General features: G+C 45.6%; 1 protein-coding gene across 1 annotated transcript in view; it reads right to left on the reverse strand.

The window, feature by feature from the left end:
• Window positions 1-320: 320 nt before the first annotated feature.
• The window catches only part of Prkca (protein kinase C alpha), a 384973-nt gene continuing 361149 nt past the window's right edge, over window positions 321-24144 (reverse strand). The window contains exons 15-17 of the mRNA XM_027425841.1: window positions 20687-20794; window positions 18533-18673; window positions 321-6583 (exon numbers count right to left, since the gene is read on the reverse strand). Of these exons, the coding sequence (XP_027281642.1) occupies window positions 6419-6583; window positions 18533-18673; window positions 20687-20794 (414 nt within the window). The 3' untranslated portion in view covers window positions 321-6418. The remainder of the gene's footprint in view (window positions 6584-18532; window positions 18674-20686; window positions 20795-24144) is intronic.

The following is a 24144-nucleotide window of genomic DNA, read 5'->3' on the forward strand; positions in this document are numbered from 1 at the left end:
GTTCATCTGTGTGTGAATATATGGGCAAGTGGGCATGCTCTCATGCAGGCTTGCTCAGAAGCTGGTTTTGCAGGACACTCTGCTTGCTCTGGGTGTGCTGGGATCTGAATTCTGGTCTCCATGACTGTACATTAGGTGCTCTTAACTGTTGGGTTAAGTCCCCAAAAGCCATTTTATGATTTTTTAAAGTGACTTTAATAGAGAGCCATGCCTGGAACAGGTGGAAAGATGAGAAAGAGTTCCACAGAATGTGTCTGGAGTGAACACTGGCTGGGGAAGAATAGCAAGGCCATTGCTGGATGCAAATGACAGTCAGTCACTCAGCAGTGATCAGTAGCTTTATTCGTAAACGCTTGCTTCCAAACTACAATGAATGCATCTAACAAAGCGAATCATGCAAACGAAGATTAGAGGTTACACAAATCCAAGAAAGCTATGCAGTAATTAACATATCCTTCTTACCTACTAAGTAACCAAATGAGCAGTGGCGCAGCCCCTACGGCTTATCAGTAACGGCCTATTCAGGCCGAAAACCTCAACCTTCACTCCTTCCTCCATGCCCATTTGGGATGCTCCACGGTGTTTTTCAATGAGAGATTTAAACATGGTATGTCCTTCATAAACCAAAATAGAAATCACACAGGAAGTGCATCTTCCAGTGCTACTCATCGCCTATAAAAGATAATCTGGAAAACCTTCATAGTCAGGATAGGAGGCCAGATGCTTAGAAAACCCTTAGGCTCAAAATAGTAACCACCTGCGTATATAATTTTCAATAGTCTACTAAACGTCCCAAAGAGAGAGTCACATTTTTCCCAGGCAAAATATTAACAAAAATCTACAAACGATGACAGAATAGTCTTAAAATGAAGCAGGAGACAAAAGACACAGTTGTTTAATCAGAAAGTGCAAAGCCACGCCTTTTGTTTTAGAAAAAGGGGTTCTTACAAAGTGGGGTGGGAAGCTGTTTTCTGAAAAGTGGGGTTCTGTCTACTCGCACACACGGAAATGGAAAACACTTGATGCTGCCTGCCTCTTACTTCCTAGGATAGTAGGTTTGACTTGCCCAATGGGCAAAATCCTTATAGGGCACCTCTCAACCTTTACCAAGTGTGAGAGGCTGACAACCAGAAGCTACTGGAGACAGGGTTGGAGAAGCACCCCCTTCTTGCTCACAGATTCTCAGAGAGCAAGGAGAGAGGTCCCCCAAATCCCCAAGAATGCTCTCCTGGGCTGCATCAGGAAGGGGGTGCTAGGAAACCATCTTCCTTACAGTTTAAAGATCTCTTAACCTTAGGCAGCTGTCTTTAGTGTCTACTAAAGAGGGGGTACCATCCTGCAGTCATTCCAATGTGGACTCCAGACCTCACTGGTTCAGGAAAACCATGCCATGGGATTGCAGGTCAAGGGTGCTCTATCCAATGTGGGTTAAGTCCCCCTATAGGCTCGATGGAATTGGAATTTTATGAAATTTTTATTAGGTTTATTTTAAAAAACTCATTTTAAAAGAATTGAGTCATTAAAGTTCTCTATAAAAAAGTACAAATAGCCCAGCACAGTCAGGTTCTTCTACTAGAGTTAATAAGTTAATTTCTTGTTTTAAGTTTTAAAAAAAGTCTTTGGAACTTGTGGGCTTCTGGGGAGGGTCACAGTAAGGCTGTTTAATGACTTAATGTGTCCAGTGTGTTTGCTGACTGACACCTGACCACATGAATGAGGGCACAGAACTCTGAGCCATACATGCTTTTAACCGTGGAGTCTTGAGACTGTCGTGTCACTGGGACAACAGTGGACACCATTGCTATAACACTGAATTTGTGCATGTCTTGAGCACCCTTTCCCGAGTTTCTGGATTATTTTAACGACACAAAGAAACAGCTTTCCGTACATTTGCTGCACTGGCCCAAATGAGACATGGCAGGAGTGTTGACCCTCCAGCATATTTTGTTAGCAGAAGTTCAAGGCAAACCATTTTTCAAACCTGTTTCCTAACACTGTGTCAAGTTAGTGTGGAGCCGCTGCTAACCATTGTCCTGTATCTCCCATGGTCAGCATGCATCTCCTGAACAGGGCTGCTGGGTATGCTCAGTCGTCAGGTGGGGGGAGGGCAGGCAGCCCTGCCCTTCTGGGGCTGTAGACAAATAGGAAACAAGTGTGACATGGACACAGGAGAAATAGGTGATTTCGTAAGACCAAGGTGAGGAAAGTGACTGTCAGGTTTTGTTACAGCCTTGCTGAGGTGAGTAAAGCATGCGACTCTCACTTTCCCTTCTCTTCCATTTTGAGAAAACAAAACCCTGCACAAACCCTTCCTATTTTTCCCACTAAGCAGGAGCTAGCAGGACATTGTTGTTTTTTGTTGTTATTTTATTTTGTTTTGTTTTTCAACTTCTGCACCTGCTGAAATTATCAGAGGGAAAGAGGTGGAGCCTAGTGGCTTCCAGAGTCTGCTGGCTGGCCTGACTCCGCCCAGAGCAAAGGACTTCTTACAGTTGGGAGGGTCTGAGAGGGCACAGACTGTGTCCCTGACAAAAAACACACACTTATGAAGACCAACAAAGGGTCACTTGCGTTTGCAACAATGCCAGTGGAAAGCCCATGTAGGCACCATAGCCTCTCTCCCACCTCCCATGTCTTCCCGGGTGCATGCAAGCCCTGCTCTTCCTCAGTGCTGTGACTTCAGCCTCCTCTGTGACACATGAATGGGTGGCTCTTTGGGGCTTGGCATGTCACCACACTCTGTTAAGAACTGCTGTTCCTGAGGGACAGCACTTGAGGGTTAATACTGGCCTCTGGTAATCTTTTATGTGACCATCCCAGGCCAAGCTTTCAGAAACCTCTTGGCTTCCTGAGTTTCTCAAATTACTAATAAAAAGACCAATGAAGAAAAGGCTCATACTAGGCCAGAGATTTGAGGGTGACGAAGGGCAGTCATTTTAGTTCCTGGGGCTTCTCATTTACCTTCTGAATTAGCTCTTGCTTGGAGGTGGGCCTCCCATTAGCTTCCCAGGGCTGTACCTGGCAGCATATTCCAGCTCTTTCCATTCAACCCAAGTGCCGGGGACTTTGGTTGCCCTGCCAAAAGCAGAGCTAGCAGCCCACTGGCCTGTGATGGAAGAAGGAAGAGCTACCACTGAGCAGTGGCCACCTTCCAGGGCAATATAATACAAAGCAATTTCAGTGGATTTTCTGGGTCACAGCCAGACAGATCCTGTGGACAGGACCTACCAGTGCAGGCAAAGTCTGAGAGCAGGTGCTTCCTGAAGAGCTCCCCCAGGGACTAAACCCTTCAAGGCACCCTCCTGATTCCAGCTGCCAACATGGTGGCTTCAGTTCAAAGAGCAGCCTTTTCCCTGGAGCCTTATTTCACACATGGCCTGAGAAGTGGGGCAGTGATGTAGAATTTTATTATTTGATCCTGCCTAACAGCTGTTAATGGCTATCCACATGAGTTAGTTTTGCAGCAATAACTGTCTCAGGCTGCCTAGGTCTTTAAAGTATTAGCCTTTATCTAAACTTAACACTCAGCAGCCTATAAAATATAGGCCGCATCATGTATACTTTCTTAAACTGTTAAGGTTTCTTCTAAGTTCATTGTCCAGTGTGCTGTTCCTTAGGCAAATGCTGGCTCTGTTATTGTTTTCCGTCCCTTTTGAGAACATTGTTTCACATTCTCTTAGCATAGGAGCTACCCAAGGGACTGCACATGTTTTCTTGAGAAGTTGAATCACTTGGAGCTGGATATTGGTTGTTTACAGGAAAACTCAAGCCTGTTACTTGCTGAAGACAAGCAGGCAGCTTGGCACCTTGGGACAGATCGTCTGTGACCATTGTGTTTCTTTTCTGTGGCTTCCCTCACCTTGAGAGGTTTGCTGAGAATCAGTCCTGTTGCTGTTCCACTTAGCAAAGGGCAACCCTTCCATTTCCAAGGCTCATAAACCAGTTGCTTTACTGTTGGGCCACGTACAGTGTTTTTGATTAGGTTGGTTGCCAAGGTGATGAGTTGGACTTCTAAGATCAATACATAAGAACGTTTTTGAGTTCTGAAGTCCAGAATTCATGAAAGATTTCAGAAGAAACTGCTCTTTTCTGCTTAGGCCCATTCCCTACTCCATTATTTCCTCCTGATAAGGGGTTTTCAGAACAGCCTGTGCTCCTTATCTCAAACACACTTGGTGGTTTGCAGGCAGACAGATGGAGAATACAAAGAGGAGAGCTTATCTGGGAGATGCTTTCAGGAGAGACACCTTCTATAAGGTGAGAACTTCCATTTCCACCAGTTCTTTCCGATGCAGAAGCCTGCCTCTTCTAAACACCATGCATCGGAAAGGTGTTTGGCCACAAGACATGCTCTTCAAAGACCAGAATGTTCTAGCAACAGCTTTAAGACAGTGTGTGCCTCTGGAAAGAGTCTGTTGGTAACAGCCTCGGGGATGGCTCTATATAGGCATGGGGATAAAGTTTGACTTATGGAGGTTGTGTGTTCTGGAGTACACACTGGCTCATTCTGGGGCAAGAAGACAGACTATATACTTCTGGTATGTCCATATGAACATACAGAAAGGAATCCTCACACCCTTCCAACCCTGGAGTCCCCAAAAGACATAGGCTGAAAAGAATAAGACAGACAGACAGACAGACAGACAGACACACACACACACACACAGTTCAGCCCAGGTCCTATAACAATGCCACATGTATATAAACATATCAGGCATACTGGAATAAACGCTTCCAGCTGTCCCCAAGAGGAGGAGTGGTGGAGGAACCCAAACAGAGGATGACATGAAGAAGTTAACAGAGTCTCATCTCAAAAATAATTCCCACAAACAAAACTGGGGTTTGCAGGTAGAATCAAGTATATATATATACATATATACACATATATAGTAAAAGCCTAGTTAAATGTGTAAAGTAGCCATTCATTTTTAAAATTACATCTACATTAAAAAATTAATATCTGATAGAGTGCCAGTTGTGTGGGGTAGCGGGTAAGAGAGAGCACAGCAGCAATGAATAAAGCTAACACGTCATCTTAAAGCAGACTAGAAACATGAGCCTTCACAAATATAACACAATTGTGTCTTATAAAAATTATCATAATACTCTTTATACTTGATACAATTATATCAATAATATAGATTAACTTGTTATTAAGGTTTATTATAAACATGCAAAATCCATTGCATGATGCACTCGCAAAACATTAAAATCCTTCTAGCAAGAAAACATTTTGAGTGGATATAAGCAGAAAGTATCTTGATCCTATAACTGCAGGTGTGTCATTCGATAGGAACTGGAAACGGGAACCCAAGCTATATTGTTTTCCATCTCTAAGTGGATGTTATGGCTGGAGAAAGGAGGAAAATCAATTAACAGAGACTGATGCTAGTCAACACTTTGATTAAATTACTATACATTGTACTTTCATAAATGACACTGCAGCTTATTAAATAAATAGTACAAAAAAGGATGGGGCATACACACCAGCTTCTTAGGAAGGGTACCCACAAAGGTAGTAAAATATTATCATGTGTGTGGGGTTGGCTAACAACACTCGTGAATAGTGGCATGGTTCTGATGGCACCCTGGATTGAAGAATCATCTCCCAGAGATTAAAATGAACATACACATGGTTTATCCTTGATCTGAAATGATTTCACATGCTTGCTTAGCAATGTCCTTAGATGATTTGGCCTCTTAAAAAGAATGAGTTATCAAGATAGCTTTCAACCAAGTAGGGTAACACAGATGATAGATTCAATGAAAATTCGTCTGAAGCTTTCTTTCATTCTTAAGCTGCTGTACTATGGTTGTGCTATGACATTTGGGAACAGTGATTAGATTCATCCTGCCCTCTCAGATTCTAGGGACTGTTTCCACTGAGGCATAGAAGTGATGGGGTCTTCAAGATTCTACTACCACCAACCTCTCTTTGCTTACTCTTTGGGCTTCCTGTTCTTTCATTCCAAAGACATCTTGGGTGGAGATGTTTCCAGCCCTTGAGCTGGAGTAGGTTCACTTTACTATTTGGTGGAGGGATCCTGATGATGAAAATCCAAAGATGGAGGGTATGGAGAATATATCAAATAGTACCAAAAAGGGGGAGGGATACAAATTGCTTTGTTTTCTAGGAAAAATTAACTTAGAGCCAGATGTGATTCTACATAATTAAGCTGGACTCTGTACATTATGTCATCATCCACTAAAATAATGTTCTTGGTTGTAAAAGAGAAGGGAGGGAGGGAGGGAGACCCTGAAAAGTTGATCACTTATGGGCTAATGTCCTAAGAATTGTCAGGCCTCTGTGTGGAACAAAATATAAGGCCATAGCCTTAAATTTTAGGGTCAAGGGTCATTTCCCACTGCATGGGGAGGCTGGGGGCTGGGGAGGCATTTGATCTCTCATTTGTGGATTTCATACTGCACTTTGCAAGATCGGATGCACAAACTGGGGGTTGACATACGAGAACCCTTCAAAATCAGACTGGTCTATGTTAGCGATAACCAGCTGATCTGGCGGTGTTAAGACAGGCTGCCCTCGTGTGAAGAACTTGTCAAAGTTTTCTGCTCCTTTGCCGCACTGTGGGGAAAAAAAGAAAAGAAGGTCAGAAGATACAAAACACAGGGGTAGTATTCTGAGAGCATTTGGAGGGAAAGGGTGTGCCCAGAGAAATTGGGCCTGGCTGGACAGGAAGATTCTTGGAGGACTTGCAGGCCTACTGGAGACAGAAGCCAGGCACAGCAAACAACTGTAAATCTTCACATATTCTTAGAATCAAAACTCCAAATGGAAACTCACTGTTGGTTACAACATAGCAAGAAGACAGCCTCTCTTAACTTCAATATTACCTTGAATAGCAAGCGGAGCTATTAGCATGAATGGTGCACACACAGGGCTATCGGTCATAGCTCCATGTTGAAAAGGCCATGATGTTGGTTGTGCCTGTAAGTACTCTTAAATTGACAGGGTGAGGTTATTGTTCCACATCTGTTTCTTTGTAATAACATTTATCATCAGACAGAAGCTGCATATCTTTGCCATGTAACTGGGATGTTTTAGAAACTCCAGCCCTCAGAGTCATCTTAAAGCAGTATGAGGCAGGTACAGTAACAACGGTAGGAGATGAGTTCTTACTCCCAGAAAGAATTCTGCACACCTGGATAGAACTAGTCAAGCGGCAGGCAGGTCAACGTGGAGCTCATTCCCAGCATGGACTCAAGGCAGGAGGAGGTAGGCACTTTACTGGGGAGGCACAGTAAAGTCTGTGATCTGTCTTGAATCAGCATCCTCCTTCAGGATCTACCAAGGCATTCTTTGCAAATGGAGGCTTCTGGCATAGCTCCCCTGTGATTGTCTAGCTATACAGTTGCTTAAGCAGAAGTGCATGAGAGTCTTACTCAGAGTCAATTATACAACTTAGCGTGTTATATAAGATGCATTGCATGATGCACTTGCAAAACACTCCTTCTAGGAAGGTAGGGAAGGGACATCCTCACTTTTCCAGATATCTAGAAAGGTTAAGGCATGCCAACGTCTCTGGGGCTTCCATGAGAGTTGGGAGTGTCACCGATGCTACTAATGATGATTCTGAACCTGCTGCAAACCATTGCTCTTTTATCTGAGGTAGCACAGCTGGAGCAATATGAACTTATTTTGAGTCGGCAAATGCTTTGACCTAATGAGGCATTCTTGGATCTAGCAGAGGGCAGTAATAAGTAGTATGTGAGGTGGAATCCACCAAATTCTCTCATTTGTAGAATGGAGAGAGGAGGTGAATCTCCCCGCTCATGCTGTTAAAAAGGTTTGCAGTCAAGTTCCACACAGAACCTAGTACTTGGTCAGAGTTCAACACACATTATTACTATTATTATTATCTATTAAGGCAAGATCTGTTAGCCTCATGAGCTGTGTTTTCTCATCTCTTCCAAATGGGTTTTCTCAGAGAATTTCATAATTTTCCTACTTTCTTTTCTGAAAATAAAACATGCTTCTCAGTGTCTAGGGAGGTAGAAATCATATCCTCAGGTCATAGCAAGGTCTTCAGAAGCAATAGTGCCCCTTTCCAGTATTATTTTCACCTAATAAGCAGTTATGTACTCTGAAATCAAGGCCATTTCCCTCGGCAGTGATGGGGGTGGCAGTGTGTGAGGTGCATGTATGGTAAGGGCCCAGTTCTGTAGAGTGGTGTTGCATGGGGTGGGGAGGTTCTCAAGTCACTCTGTGGAGTCCATGCAGGCAACGAATCTCACTCATTATCAGTCTGGCTCCCATATATGGAGCAACAAGGTTTTGGCTTTCAAACTGTATATTCGCAGGATGCTTTTCTTTGCAAGAACCCAAAGCACTTCAAAGCAAAGGTCAGCAGAGGCAGAGCCTGCAATCACATCACCCCACATGCAGAGGATATCCTGAACCACTGAGAAGGGCTCTTCTGGAAGCAGGTAAGGAAGCACTGTTTCTTCTCGGGAACTGATCTTGGTCTGCACTTGGTCCATAAATCGGATAAATAATGGAAACCAGCTTCCACTTAAGTGCTACATTCAACTCTATTGCAATACGTAAACAGCTAAAGAAACAATTATCTTTTTGATAAGACTTGGTTTTCAATAAGGTTCAGAGTCTTCCTCCAGGGAATCCATTTTTTTAATTGTCATAACTTGGACAAGGGGTGCCATTGTCATCTAGTGGCAGAAATGGACACTGATCAATGCCCTAAAATGAAGAACTTCCCCTCACCCCCCACAGACTTATTGGCTTAAAATGTCAACAGTGCAGCTGTTATGAAACACTGGTCTCCATATATCTAGACTGTAATGAGAGGTCCTGTGGTGGGTGTAAAGGGGCCAAACAAGGAAATTAGGCAGAAGCAGCTATGTGGGAGCAAAACATGCAAAAGTTGCAGAAGCCCAAAGAATAGGTGATGTAAGCAAGAGGTACCACCCCATGGGGGCTGGCTTTGAGGAACACCCCCTTTTGGAATCTGGTGGATGGGCACCCACTGCCTGGAAAGACTCAAGTGTGTTTACTGTTGATGCTTTCAGAGGGTGGGCAAGAGCACCCACAAGAAAGGTAGGCAAGAGTGCCCACAAGAAGATATCATTTGTGCTTTTTCTGATACTGACCATGCAAAGAGCAAGGAGGAGGTTCTGAGAAAAGAGATTATGAGTTCCTACAAGGCAGAACAAGACTAGCCAAGGAAAATGTTCTCTTTGCCTGCCTGTCTAGCATTACATTTATGAATGTGGTCTCTGAAAAGCTTGTATGAGTGTGGTCCTTTATTTGAACACTGTTTTTATGATGCTTACAAATTAGTTTCAAATTTCTTAGTGCCACAGCTTTATTGCCAAAGGATGGGGAAAAAACAAACAAAAACTGAAAGGAGAATTCTCAAAATGTGCAAAGGGGACCCACACAAGCATCAACACTGAAAGACAGGGAGGAAGAAGATGTCCAGTTCTATAGCCAGTGTTCCAAGGAAGGTTATGGCTATGGCATCTAGGGCTTGTTAAAACAAGTATTGTAATAAGTGGGATAGAAACACTCTTTTAGTGAAGCCTCGTGCCATCTGTACTGAAGACTGTGGAGCTAAAGGGACAGCCTGGAGCCCCAGTCAATCCAATCACTGCTCTGTGATCACACTGAATGGCCAAATGACTGGTTGTCTCAAAATTGCTCACTGCCAGAGACACCTTCCTCTTCTCTCACCTTAACTCTCCTTGGAATTTTCCCTGACTCAAATAAGACAGGGAGAGAAATCACATTTTAGCAAATGAAGGCTTTTCTTCAACTGGCTCAGTTTAGGTGGAGAGACCAGAGGCAAGGGCAGGCTGAGGACAGAGACTAAAAATTGAATCCCCCAGGCTCAGACACATCAGCCATGAAACAGACAAAACAAAACAACACAAACAAACAAAAAACACCCAAGACAAACACAGTGAGGGGCCTGAGTGTATCTCAGCAAGAAACAGGGAGAGATAATAGCCTTTGAAAAACTGGGGGTTGAATCTGAGGATGAGATGAGACTCAAGAGTTGGAGGATATTTTATTCTGAAGGTGGTCATACCACAGTGAATGTCACCCCAAAAGGGGACTGGGGGACAGCATGAGGACTTTTATCACCAACCTGATACTGTGAAAAATATAAATTAGTCTTACACCAGGGCAACTTTCTCTCTCTCTCAAAAAAAAAAAAAAAAAAGAGCTGTCCACACTTCTAAACAAAACCAGGTCAAGAAATGGGTGATCTCTTTTGTGAAAACTAGAGAAGACCATGAACTGCCTGTTTTTAACAATGTTATGCAGAGATCTTAAACACCACCAGCAAATACAGACAAGAATTGGAACAACCAGAGCTCCTTGGATGTTTGGGCAGGAGATGATACATTTGAGAATCTATCTCCAGGTTCTTGTGATCCAACCTTGAGATCATCAGCTTGATAAGAGAGAGCTTCAGGTGCCACCTTGAGCTGAGCAGGGAGTAAGAGACAAACGGGGACACCTAGTGAGGTCTGTGAATAAGCAAGTGAATGAGTGGTGGAAGGAGCTAGCTTCACTGCAGATGCTCTCCCCATATTCATCGGGGGTGAAGCCGAAACATTATTACCTTGGCCATTTGAAGGGCAGCCTCCATAGTAGCTATAACAACAGGCAAGTTTGGGTTATTTGTGACCTCTGACTTCTAGTCCACTAGACCTTCACAGCGGCTCAATCAGCTTACAAACGATGCCTCTGTAGTGAATAAACATGGTATGCACTTCCAAAGGTCATTGACCGCTTTCACTAGTGGAAACCTTTGCCAGCAAGGTGGCATGGGACAAACTCAAAAGAGAAACGGTCAGCAAGAAGCAGTCCAGACCTGACTGGGCTGATGTGTGAACCCAGGGAGGTCCCCTGGTCTCCTTGAGAAGAGTTGTGCAGTGCTGACACTTGGGGAGAGACAACAGAGTGAAGGACCAGACCAGAGATCAAGACACAGGTGCATAACTTTAGGACTCTCATTGCCTCTCCCTTTAAAGGAAAAATGGGAAGTGACCACCCAAAGCTGTGGACTTAGCATATGTGAGGCCTTTCTAACTGATGAGACATTATACAGAGGGACGATACAAACATGTAGCAATAGCCCTGCATGCACATTGATGATATTTGAAGAATGAATGAATGCTATTCACAATCTGCCTTCTCTTTTATCTCTTTATCAAGGAATTAACATCTTTGTCATTTTTGATATCTCTGCCCATGATGATTAGTTTTAATCATTAACTAGACCCAGTCTAGAACCACCTTGGAAGGCAGTCTCAATGAGGGATTGTCCAGATCAGGCTGACCTGTGGACAAGTCTGTGAGGGATTGTCTTGATTACACTGAGGAAGCCCTGCCTACTGAGGGTGACTCCATTCCCTACGCCAGGGATCCTGAACTATGTAAAGGCGGGAAAAGCAAGCCAAGGACAAACATGCATGTATCCATTCTTTTTCTTCTCTATGCCATGGCTATGACCAGCTAGTTTGAATTTTTGTCACCTTGATTTGCCAAAAACAATGAGCTAAAATGAGCCCTTTCTCTCCTAAGTTGCTTTTGTCAGGGTATTTTATCACAATGACAGAAGAGAATCCAAGACACCACCTGTTTAGTAAATTTACCAATCAATGAAGTGAATGAAAGAGAAGTCAGGCATGGTAAAGATGTTACAGAGTACAGAATGAGGAGGCCTCACGGTGGAAGCTAGGTTGCAACGTTCTGTACCCATATCCTGGGTGCGAGCATCCTTCCAAGCCCTTTTGTTCCGTGAAAGGGCAGAGGGAGGAGAAAGAGCTGTGCTTCAGGGCATGGCTTTTTGCCTGTGACTTTTACCCTGAAAAGCACTGAGCACGTACTGGTTTAAACTCCATGGTGTCTCAGTAACGTTGAATATAACCCCATGGTTGCTGGCATGGGAAATGAGTGGTTACAGAATCATGACTGCCAGAAAGCAAAACCACACAAATCCCAGAGGGTAGGCAGGGTTCAGAACACAGGAAGCATAAAGGTTAGCTGCAAAAGCATAAAAAATAAAAAGAATTGTAGGAATCTGGGGAGGGCCTCTTACAGTTGCTAGATATGGCAGGGTATCCTTGGCATCAGGAGAATGCTTACCTATGCTGAAGTCTGTTCTGGGGGAGACTGCAGCACTGTGCTATCTAGTGCGAGCATTTGTGAGAGTATCAATCACCCCATCTCTGCAAGGCTCTATCTATCTGGTGTGATCTGTCTAATGCTTCCCGGGGGATAAAGCCAAGTGTCCAGGAGGCCCTGGGGGAGGGGAGGGCTCTGGTTACTGCTCTGCCCTTTCCATGAAGATCAGCATGCTCAGGGAAGGCCTTGATGCAGGATGAGGGCAAGCAGCAGCACACACGAGATTAATGGTTAAAAAGAGCGGTTAGTTTGCTTAGTCACTCAAGGTTCTGGAAGTGTGCTCACCGAAGGCCTGGATGCCCACTGAAGCCAGTGCATTTTGGTACAGATAGTCTGGAGAATAAGAACGGACAGAGGAGAGGATTTGGATATGTGGAGAATCAGGAACGGCCATGTGAAGAATGCCATGAACCCACGAGCTTCTGTGGTACATTGCTACGTGAAAGACGCGAAATGCCAAATGCTGCACTGTCTCCATTATGCACGGGTATACACGTGCATATAGCTTTCTGGAAGGTTACAGAGAAGATTATGAATTGTGGGACTAGAAGTCAGGGAAGGGGAGAGGCCATCTTTCCTTTTATATTTTTTACTGCTTGGCTGATGATTTGACCACAGATGGATAGTATTTTGATGGTAAGAATTGCCTGAAAGAGATTGAGACTTTCTCTACTTCTGGCCAACATCCCTGGGGTGAGGGACTGGAGAAGCGCTTTGGTTTTTCAGATATCATTAGACATACTCAGCTCACCTTTTGCCTTAGAACATCGCCTTGGGGAGGGCAAATGCTGTTTGGAGGGAGTCTGATTTTATGGAGGGATTTGCTGACAGAAACAGGACATAAGCCCACATAGTGGGGGCTTTAGTCAAGCATGATGGAGCACACCTTTAACCCCAGCACTCGGGAGGCAAAGGCAGGTAGATCTTTGGGTTCAAGGAGGGTAGCCTAACCTACACAGCAAGTTCCAGAACATCCAGGGCAACATAGAGAATCCTTTTATCAAAAGACAAACCAAAAAACCTTCGAGAATTTCTGTATGTACAATGTCCTTAACCACTGAAGCTCCAAGGCTTATAATTTATTTACATTTATTATTATTAGAGATGTTTCATTTCTTCCAAGCAGAAAAATATTTGGGAAAGTGATTATTAGAGAATAGGAGAAAGTGCTTGCTTCTAATTCACCAGTGAAAGATGCTGACAGACAATGATTTAAAGGCTTAAATCAAACCCCTACACACCGTGATGCTGTTTCTTCTGTCTCCAGGGATGGTTAGTGTTTTTAAGTTGTCAGCAAAGCTCCTTGAGTCTTGAGAATCTCAGTTTTAATTAGCATCCCTGTTACTGGCTCAACAGAAAATGAATCTGCCTGCCACTCAAGAGGGCTGATTAGATGTGCCAGAGACATTATCTCAGTCAGTCACTTCCTCCTTCACCTGGGTAGCTGCTGCTCCACATAAGCAACTTTGCAGAGTTGTTATTAGAAGAATACTGTGCCACGAGATGTCCTCAGGTTTAGAAAATATGCACAGAATTATTTATGTTCCATGAAGCATAACACCAAAAACTTAATCTCAAGTGGTTCGGGAAAACTAGGTGTGTGTGGGTTCAGAGAACAAACTGAAAGAAAGAACAAAGCAAGCATGGTAGAATGTCAACAGCTAGGGAATCCAGACATTCTCCTATTACCCCCCCCCTTCCCCTTTTATTCCTACAGCGCTGGGATTGAATTCACTCGCCAGGCAAGTGCTATGCCTCTGAGTCACCCTTAGCCTTTGGCTTTTTTGAGACATGATCTCTCTATATTGTTCGGGGTGTCTTCCAGCTCATGATCCCGTTACCTCTACCTCCTGACTACTGGTATCACTGGAGGGTTGCCACAATGCTCAGCTTCCCAACTCTTTCACAAGTCTGAGAGATTCTTTCAAAATAATTAAAAAAAAAAAAAAACCGCCAACCTCAAACCATCACTGTATTCTCTAAACAAGCCGATGATGTCATGCAAGGGCACTCTCATCTTGTAAGCATCCCCATTGCTGGCTCCCTTCATGGCGGTGGGGGAGGGGACAGAATCATACAGATATCCACACTTGCTGTTCTGACTTTGGCTCTTGCTACAAGGAAAGTTATTCTAGTTTTTCCTACCTCCTTTTGATAAAGTAACTACAATAATTTCCCAAGGAAGGCAGTCTCCTACCTGTGCATTCAGGGATGTTTAGTTCTTGGTGGTGACGTTACAGGATAACACCCTTTCTCTAATGTCCCTCCAAGTACAGTAGCTATTTCTGGCTTGTCTGGGAAGTGGCTATTGTGCTTTTTTGTGCCAATGGATAGAACTCAAGAGGGAAAAATATCAATTAACTCTATGCTTTCTCTGTATCTGGGGAGATGGAGTGAAGACTGCCCTGCAGTCAGAGTGGCTCATTAGCATCTAGGACCTTTTACTTTTTAGTCCAAGCAGAAAGACGGGACTGTCTTTCCCTTGGTGAGAGTCAGGTGGCCAAGCAGGCTGGCTATATTGCTCCTGTGCTGTACGGCCTTGCTTGCTTGAGGCCCCAGGAGGGCAGGGGCATTCAATTCTTCTGTAACTGAAGATGGACCTTTTCAGAGGTGACATGTCTTTACATGTTTTTACAGCATCTCTTTCATGGAGTTGTCCACATATGGACAGACTTGACTTTCTTTTAAGGACTTGGGTTGGCTGTGGGCACATCACAACTAAAGCTTACTCTGTGTTTCCTAGAGAAGCTCACTGGGACTGGGCTGGATGGCATTTTTTTTTTTTTTTCATCGGGTCAAGGGGGCAGCTGTCTAGTAGCTTTACCTCTGGGTTGGTACAGCACATCTGTTTGCCTTTTCTTTAAAACAAATTAGCACAGGAAGCCTCTACCTGGCCTGGGGATAATCTTGGCTTCACAGTGGTACATGGTAGGCTCTGGGGGACAGACATGGCTCTGTTGAGGACTGGGCCTTCTCACCGTTGTTCATTGTAGGACAAATTCTTCCCTCACTGCTGAGACTTCAGACCCCATATTTGAAACTGATTGCTCTAGTCTCGTTGCTATCTTATATATGTGACCTCTTACAGTAGGCGGGCCACTGAAGTACTGTGGGTCTTGACTTTAATGTCAGATGGAAGACCCTGTATAGAACTTCCCAATGGTTCTATACCATAGAGGGTCTTTTGCTGTGACACCACACTTTGCATGACACTTTGGTCTAAAGGTTAACCAAGTTGTTGTTCAAGTGATAAAACATATAAACAGACGACAGCAAGGGAACCTTGATTCTTCTAGGTAAGTTCCATGTCTGCCCTGCTATGTAACTCCTCTCCCCTCCTGGTGTGTGTGTGGCAGGGGCAGCAGGGGTGGTGTCAGTAATTCTGAAATCATTTTCTTTGGAGGTTTACGAGTAAAGAAGTAGTAGAAAACAAAAACAAAACCACAACAGAACACACCAATAGACTCCTGAATCTCTACAAGCACAGTTGAGATCCCTGCAGCAGCCAGCCAATATTGTGAGCACTTGAAGTCCCACAGCTGGTATGTGACAATAAGCAAGGGCTTAACTCCATGGAAGCCAGAGCAGTACAAAGGGGAGAACAGCTAATAGCCCTTAATCCTGAAGATCTCAGGGAAACCCAGCCATCAGTGCTTGTTAGAAACCCACTGGGAAGATCCCACCAAGATGGACAAGGTTGTCAGCCAGGCCTCTGAGGGCTGCTCAGAGGTAGGAGTGGCAGTGGGCCCTTGGAGCCAGGCTCACTGGGAGGACATGGAAGAAAGCCAGAGGCTGTGGGTGTTTACAGCAGCAACCGAGAGGCCTATGTTGCTCATCCTGCTTCCAATTAACTACCTGTTGGAGCACCCTGGCTCCTTTTTTTCTGCATACTCCTCTGAGTTTGCATTTAACCATGGCCCAGAGAGGCATGTTTCATGGGGAAGATGGGAAGCCACGCCCCAGAGAAGCTTCTGACTGCCATCCTTTCTCCCCGCTCCCTGTGCTAACCATATTGTGACTTTGACCACATTCCTTTCCTCTGTGTTAAATGACCTTTCAACTGATAACCTGTTCTTGGTGGGGTGGTTCCACACCAGCCCCTTGCCATGCAGACAGAGTGATCCTCCTCACCTGAGATTAGGAGGCCACTGTCTTGGGTCTGTAGCATGAGGGTCAGGGTAGGGGCTGAGTTTAAGGGTGACACTGTGACCAGGTGCATCCAACCTCACTTGCCTCTCACTCTTTCCCCCTTAACTGTGTCTCCCTCCTCTAGGGCCTGGCTTCTGTCCCTGGATTCTTTCTGGCTCCCCACTCCTTGAGCACAGGATTGAGGGCCAGAGACCTCACTGTAAGCAGCCATGGCCTTGTTCTTTACCAGACCTATAGTTTTAGAAACTTTGTTTTCCATTTCTGTTTCTGTGATTCTGGGGGTTGTTTCTTCACAGCAATGTATTCCTTTTTTAAACTAGCACAGAGTACAAACAAACCGCAGTCGGTTGGGAATAAAAAAATAAACACTGCTCACACATCAGCTGTTACTGTAGAAATCACCGTATGATCCTTCCATGACTCAAGGGGGAAGAGCTCACATTCTTAGCTTTCTGAGCTAAGTCACCCTGGTTTTTTTTCTCTACTTGAGAGTTTAAGGCCAACTACCTACAAAAAGTGGGAGACTAGAACGGTTTGTTTCTGAACTCAAGGTGAGAAGAACCTCGTGGTTGGGTTTGTGGCATTCCACCTCTTTCTAAAAGTGACAGACTAGTTATTCCTCTCGGCTTGGTCCTTTAAGGAGGGTCCACGGGGCTCGGGGTGGGGGTGGGGTTTGCCTCTTGCTCTTGTGGAGAAACAGGCCTTGCTCCAGACGACTGCCAACCGTTCACATCTTAATTTGGGAAGATAAGGCAGCTGTGAACAAACTCAAACACTGTCCTGCTGAGGCATCTTCACCGCCCTCCCCGTCATCTCTCAAGTTTACATCCTGGTCTTGTGGACTGAAGAAGAGGGCCTCCTAAGAGCACCCAAGTCCAGGGCTGGCAGAGGAGATGCTGGGCCCTGTGGGCCGTGGGGGATAGGGAGTGGGGTAGAAGCAGACAGTGATTCAGGGGGAGTCAACTGACCTGATTAATTTTAGTTTGTCTTCAGTCTGTGCTAAAAATGTCTGAGGAGAATAAAGTTCAGCGGACTTGCCACAGCCAATGCTATTTTTGGCACACAGGGCACGTGGGCACATCTGAGGAAGGATTTGCTGCTCCTACTCAGCAACTCTGCCACCACAGGGGTCCCCTTGGCCTGCTCAGGCTTCTGTTCAGAGACAGATTGGGGCCGATCGATCGATCGGCAGGGTGGAGCTCTGACACTGACTGTGGACTATGGCAGCTTGTCTTCCAGTCTCTGAAGAGCACGGGCAGAGGCTCACTGGGGCTAAGACTTGGAAGGGGGGTTAGATACCCTGGGTACTGTGTAGAAGCAAGTGGATTGTGTGAGGGGTTGGGGCTTTAAAGACACTCTTAGTTTAGTTCTAGGGACAGATGCCATAAGAAGGGGCATAGTGGCTGCCATTCAATACCAGAAGAAGCTGTGGGGCTGTCATCACCAAACATACCAAGACACTGTAGTGAGAAAGGACCACTGATGCCATCCTTCCCAAATCTGTAAGCTGTGTCTTCTATCGAGTTCTTCTGTCTCTCTGTGTTTTGGTTTTCTCAAATGCAAAGTGGGGACAATTGTGTCTACCTCACAGGGGTGTTGGGAGGACTATGTGAATTAATGTTTAAAAAGAGCCTGGAACAGGGGCCGTCATATGATGGGTTATATAGGGTTTTAAAGATGGGAATCATATAGTAGGAGCTGAAAAAAGCCAGCAATGGTGGAGCTGGTGGCAGCCACCCACCCCTCACGGTGGATGCAGAAGCCACTGTGGGAACTGTGTCCACACCCTGCCTGTGAGCTGGTGGAGATTTAGGTGTGCTTCAGGGTCCCATGAGGGGCAGGTTGTCGGGAGGCCTGTGGAGCAGGCAGATCTAGGGGTAAGCTAGCAACAGATTGAAGGCCCAAGTCCTGTCAAGGACCAGGGCAAAGCTCTACAGGTACAATATCCCCAGAGTCCAGGGCACAACCTGGTGGTCAATGGCTTGGGTGTTCTGTGGCCATTGTTAAGCAGGCAAGGGAGATTAAGAGTCTGTGCATCTCTCCTCTCTCTGTTCTCACTTTGAAAAGGCAGCAGAGCCCATGGCTGTGCACCACGGCTGGTGACTCGACTGTTTTCTTTACTCGGCCAAGGCCAGAGAAAGGGAGAGAGGGCCACACCCGGGATCAGGAACCCAGCGCAGGACACTGGCCTGCTTTTGTGGGACTCACCACTTTGGGCTTGAATGGTGGTTGGATTTCCCTGTTCTCCAGTTTTTCCCAGTCGATTCTCCTGAAGAAGGCGTGCTCTCTGACGTCCCGCTCTCCCTCAGGCCCGCAGCCCAGCCGCTTGGCAGGGTGTTTGGTCATGAGCTGGAGAGAAAGAGACAAAAAGTCAGTCTGATGACAGCAGCCTCCCAAGAGTCAGCACCTTCCCTGGCCAGCTCTGCCTCTGGGCATAGATGGTGCTGCTGTCTGAGAACACACTGGAAGCTCACTTGTGCTGTGGCAAGTGTGGCTTTTGTAGAATGATTTTCACAGTAAGGAAGCAGCTGGAAACAATGACCAAAATGGAATAAAAATTCAAACAGGCATCTCTAAGTATTGTGTGCTTTGAACCTGGCATTCTGTATGGGAATGGGGAAGCAGGCACTGGGGATATGGCTCAGTGGTAGGGAGCTTCCTTTACAGGGTGTAAAGTTCTAGGTCCAATCCTTAGCACTGCCAAAGGGGAAGGGAGGGAGGGAGGGCGAGGAGTAGCAAGAGATGTTCATGTTATTTACATGCAATCTGATAAAAAGTTAGGGGTCACTAAAATATCTTGTGTGATGAAAGTACTGCAGGCCAGCATCATTCGGGATGCTACAACAAGCATCGAATTCCTCCTCATTGCCCAGATCTAAATATCAGGCACATGGGTTAGGAAAACACGTGTTGCAGCCAAGACAGCAAGTGGTTCATTTCAAGGTATCTGATGCAGGACTCAGAGGGAGGTGCCAACCCTGGGCTCTTCTACAGCAAGAGACTCCTCAGCTGTCACGGGCACCAGGGCCTTGACCTTCAAACACACTAAATAGGAAACACCGGGTGTGGTACACTCTCTTGGTAAATTAAGAACAAGAATTTTGTGATTTTCAGAACTTGACCACTAAAAATGACTTAAATCACGGCCACCAGTTCCATCTGTAGCAATTCCCTGAAAGAAGAGAGTTGGCCCAGGACCCAGAGAGTTCAAAACAATTCCATTTATAACAGCCTCCAGCCAAGGGGGAAACAATGCAAGTGCCCTCCCGCATGAGCGGAATTCAGGGCTGGACTGTCTGATGTCCACACAGTGAAAACCATGCAGCAACATGGAAGGGAAACATGGCTATTTGGGCACTTTTACTACTGCCATGCTGCGCTGAAGAGCCAGGTCTGGGACACCCACTGAAGAGTCCCCTCTGTGCAAAGGCTGAGATAGGCAAGACCGGTATGTGCGGTTAACACTGATTATCTCGGGGTGGTGGGTAACAGCAACTGTAAGGGGAGAGAGGAAGGGCATTTGGGGTTCGGTGTCTCTTGACCAGGGTACAGTTACATATGCATCCATTTCATAAAAACCCATTGATCTGTCTGTGGATGGGCTATACCCATTTTTAAAATGTGTCTATCTTAAGAGAGAGAAAGGACAAACTGTGTCTCAGATGTGGCAATTAGTTAGGTGAATTAATTAATTAGTTAGGAGGCCAGATGTGAGAATTAGCACTCCCTGAGAGCCTGCGATGCATGTATGTGAATGTGGGTGGAAGGCAGAGGGTGTAGGTAGGAGTGTGTGCATGTGTGTAAAGGCCGATAACAGGTGTCGTTCTTCCTTGGAACACATGGACTGGAGTTATGCTGACTGGCCAGTGGGCTTAGGGGTCCACCTACCTTTACTTCAACTTGGCTGTTTTACATGGGTTCCGAGGACCGGACTCAAGTCTTTGTGCGTACATGGCAATCACTTTACTGACTGAGCTGTGCCCCAACCCTGTGAAATGTTAGGAAATGGACTAGGAACTGGAGTGCAGGAGAATAAGAAGATGAGACAAGGTGCTTGGACAGTACTGGAATCCAAGTCTGTTGCATCTCCTTGCATGTCACCGGATTGGGCAGCAGCATTCATTTGTGATAGTTCTGGGGTCTCTCTTAGGAGGCGGGAAAAGGAAGCCAGGCATGGCGGTGCATACCTGTAACCTCAGCACTTGGAAGGTTCAAGCAAGAGGATTGCAAGTTCAAGGCCAGCCTGGGCTACATAGGGAGTTCAGGACTGGCTGAGCTAAATAGCAAGACCCTGTCTCAAAAACATCAGGTATGGGAGGGGTATTGCCTCTACTGCCGGGGAGGAAACTCAGATGCACTCACTCCTTTGCAGATGGAGACAGCTTCTTTGGACAAGGATTTGGGGTAGGACACGTTGTGCTCCATTATAGACTGAAACAGTTCGTCCTCATCTTCACCATCAAATGGAGGCTGTTCCACACAAAGAGGAGAAGACAGAAAGGTTAATGCATTATCACCGCGCTTGAAGATCTGTGAGAAGAACTGGACCACATTTCCCCACACACCGCAGGTGGCAAGGTTAGCTCTGTGAAGGCGGAGATTGATTTGATGATCTGTAATTAGGCTGCTGGTTGTGCATTTCCCATTTTTTAAACCGTCCCTTTCATTATCTTGCCCTGAGCAGCCCCAAATAATCTTTAGGGAAAAATGTTTTGGAGTAATGCGTTTAGTGATTTGCAAATAAATTATAATTAATCCATTAATCTGGTAATTATGTGCTGAAAATCTAATTATGAACAAGTCAGGTTACAGATGGTTTTATGTTTAGAGGGTATCTGTGAGGGGTACGGGGAATGCTCTCTGCCTTTACTTGGGGGTGGAGGGAACTTCAGAACAGGGCAGAGAGGAACTGGAGCCCTTCTGATCTGACAAGACCCTGTCCTGCTTGGTGTCAGTGACAGGAGCTAGCTTCTGGATATGTCCTTTGTCCCTTCTAGAGGGCTTACAGTCACCATCCTGAGGTATGGAGGACTGGAGGTATCATGGAACATCATAGCTTTGAGGTCACATGACTTTGGGCCAGCATTCTACTCTACATCCCAGCTGGGTGCCTACACTCAAAGGGCTTATCTATTAGACACACCAGTTCCTATGATGGGGTTTCTGGCTGGTCCAGAGCCCAGCAGGTGGTACCCTGAAAGAGCTCAAGGAAGGGTACTTACAGCTGTTATCGAGGCAGAGGAACCTCTTGGGATGGGGATGGGGATGGGGTGTAAGAGATGCCAAGAAGCTGTCTGTGCCCAAGCTGCCCTTCAAGCATTTTCCTCATCACATCTTTAATCCTGGGGGCTCTATGCTCTCATTCTCACTCCAGTAGGATGTGCCCAGCAGGATTGGATTTATGGGAAATTCCTGAATATGCCCTTTGCTACAACTAGCCTTGAATTCAACATAAAGATGACAGGGGTACCCCTGGTAGAGCGCTTTGATGGGGAACTGGGCATGGGGACAGGGCAGGAGAGCCACTGCTCAAAGGGAAAGACACCCAGCCTATAAAGAGCTCTCCCTCAGGGCTGGGCATGGGGGAATAGAGGATTGGGGGAATGGAGGATGGGGGGAATGGAGGATTGGGTTGCTGGTACCACTTCATTTTCTTTCTTTTACTCTCTAAAGATAAACAAAGAGCCTCTTTTCCAGCTGCAAATGCCTGGCTTTGAAAAGCCTGTGTGATTTGGTGGCTGTGTGCAGGTGAGTGAGGAGAACTAGAATAAGTCTGGCTGTGCATTAGTCAGAGCCTTCCATGGTGTGTAGATGAAACACGACATCAGAGGGACCCACAAGGCAGGTCAGTGGGGGAGTGCAGCTGCAAATGCCCTGTGCCGCCCAAGAGTTACCGCGGTGCCCGGCCTGCTGTCTGAGACACCATCTTCTTGGCCTTATAACAGGCATCCTTCTCAGTACCTCTTAGCTGTCACCCACACAGCATCTCCCTGACGAGGGACCCAGAAGAGGGTCTGAGTTTTGGCCAAGGGGTTTTCACAATTAAGACAAACATGCTACATTCTGAACTGGGCTGTGAGCTATACCCTGCCAGGAGCTCAGTGAAGTCTGGGTCTGAGGTAGGTATGCTCTTTGCAGGATAAATGGTGTCTTGGAGGTGGGAAGGGCATAGGTTCTGCTTCCAAATCATCTGCCTCCCAGTACAGCCTTCTAGATACATTATTTGTAGGCCTTTGACTCCTTATTCAAAACTACTATGGGGCTAGGGAGATGGCTCCATTGCTAAAGTGCATGCCATGCAAACATGAGGGTTTGAATGTCGACCCCAGAACACATTTTTAAAGAAGCAGGACATGGCGGTGCATGCCTGTAATTTTAGAACTAGGAGGTAGAGACTGGAAGGTCCCTGGATAGGCTTGCTAGCATAATCCACGAGCTCCAGGTTCCATGGAGTACCTGGTCCCCAAAAATAAAGTGGTAAGCGACAGAGAAAGACACCCGTGGTAACCTCTAGACTCCATACTACACATACACACATGCATATGCAACACTCACATATCCACACAGGTAGGCACACACATATATGCACACATGTGTACACACACCACTATTATATTTCAAGATAATGCCAGGAGAAAACATGTATGTGTGTGTGTGTATGTACGTATGTACTATGTATGTATGTATGTATGTATGTATGTATGTATGTATGTGAATAAATATATAAATTCAAGCTCTTGAGTCCATTGACCCTTGCTTGTGTGAATATTTTTTATGGCTGAGCACTTGGGATTAGATAACCATTCAGGGTGCTCATCTCTAGGGAAGGCTAATTCTCCCTCTCTCAGCAGTTTTTAATCCCCTATAACTTCATCTAGGGATGGTGTCCCACGTGACTTCCCCCATGCCCAATGGCATGTCAGGTGGTATTGACACTGTTCAGTTTTTAAGTAGCCATACTGTAGATATTTCATGGATATAGTTCCCCTGTAATATCTACACACAAATATCCTCATATTTTTTTATGGATTCTCAGTGTTTCTAATAGTATTTTCAAATAAGACACCTAATCTGAATCCTCTGTTTTTCTGACTGCTGCAAACACACTTTTCTTGGTGACCAGCAGCGTTCCCATTTAGGGCCAGAGTGCCACCAACACTTCTTCAGAAGGATTCATGGGTCCTTGGGTGCATTCAGAATTGCCTCCAACATCACATTCTAATAACTACCACAGTTGACAGCTAGTCAGAGGATCTCTGTGCACACCAGCTCTTTTCTCTGAATTACTTCTGAGGAACAACACGCAGGCGTGGGATTACACACCAAAGGATGTGAGCATGTTTATGTTCTTGCTAGGACTCTCTAGCTCACCCCAGGGCCTCTTTCCAGATAATTGCCTACTCTCAGGCCTTGGTGCTGAAGGCAGGTCAGCAGTGACAGGTTATAATTACATCCATCTTCCTTTCTAATAACACCAGCTACTACAACGTGGGGAAATCTGCTGCCTAGGTACTTGGTACATGACCATTTCAGACTGCTTCACTCCCCTACTGCCCCCATTCCTATGGCTATTTTTAAATGTCTACAAATCTGGACGCAGTGTTCTTAGCTCAGATCCCCATCAGGTTTGTGTAAAGAAAAATTTCTGAACATGTTGTACCCCATATCCCACTCTGAGAGCTCTGAGCTTTAATCAGACAAATGAGGTGATGGTTCCCACAGTACAAAGTGATTCCTGAATCACTTCCTAACAGGCAGTGGGTAAGAGCCATGTTGATTTGCAGATTGCTGTGGATCTGGACACACACACATGTATGCAC

Source organism: Cricetulus griseus, chromosome 7, assembly GCF_003668045.3.
Source record: "Cricetulus griseus strain 17A/GY chromosome 7, alternate assembly CriGri-PICRH-1.0, whole genome shotgun sequence".
Lineage (NCBI taxonomy): Eukaryota > Metazoa > Chordata > Mammalia > Rodentia > Cricetidae > Cricetulus > Cricetulus griseus.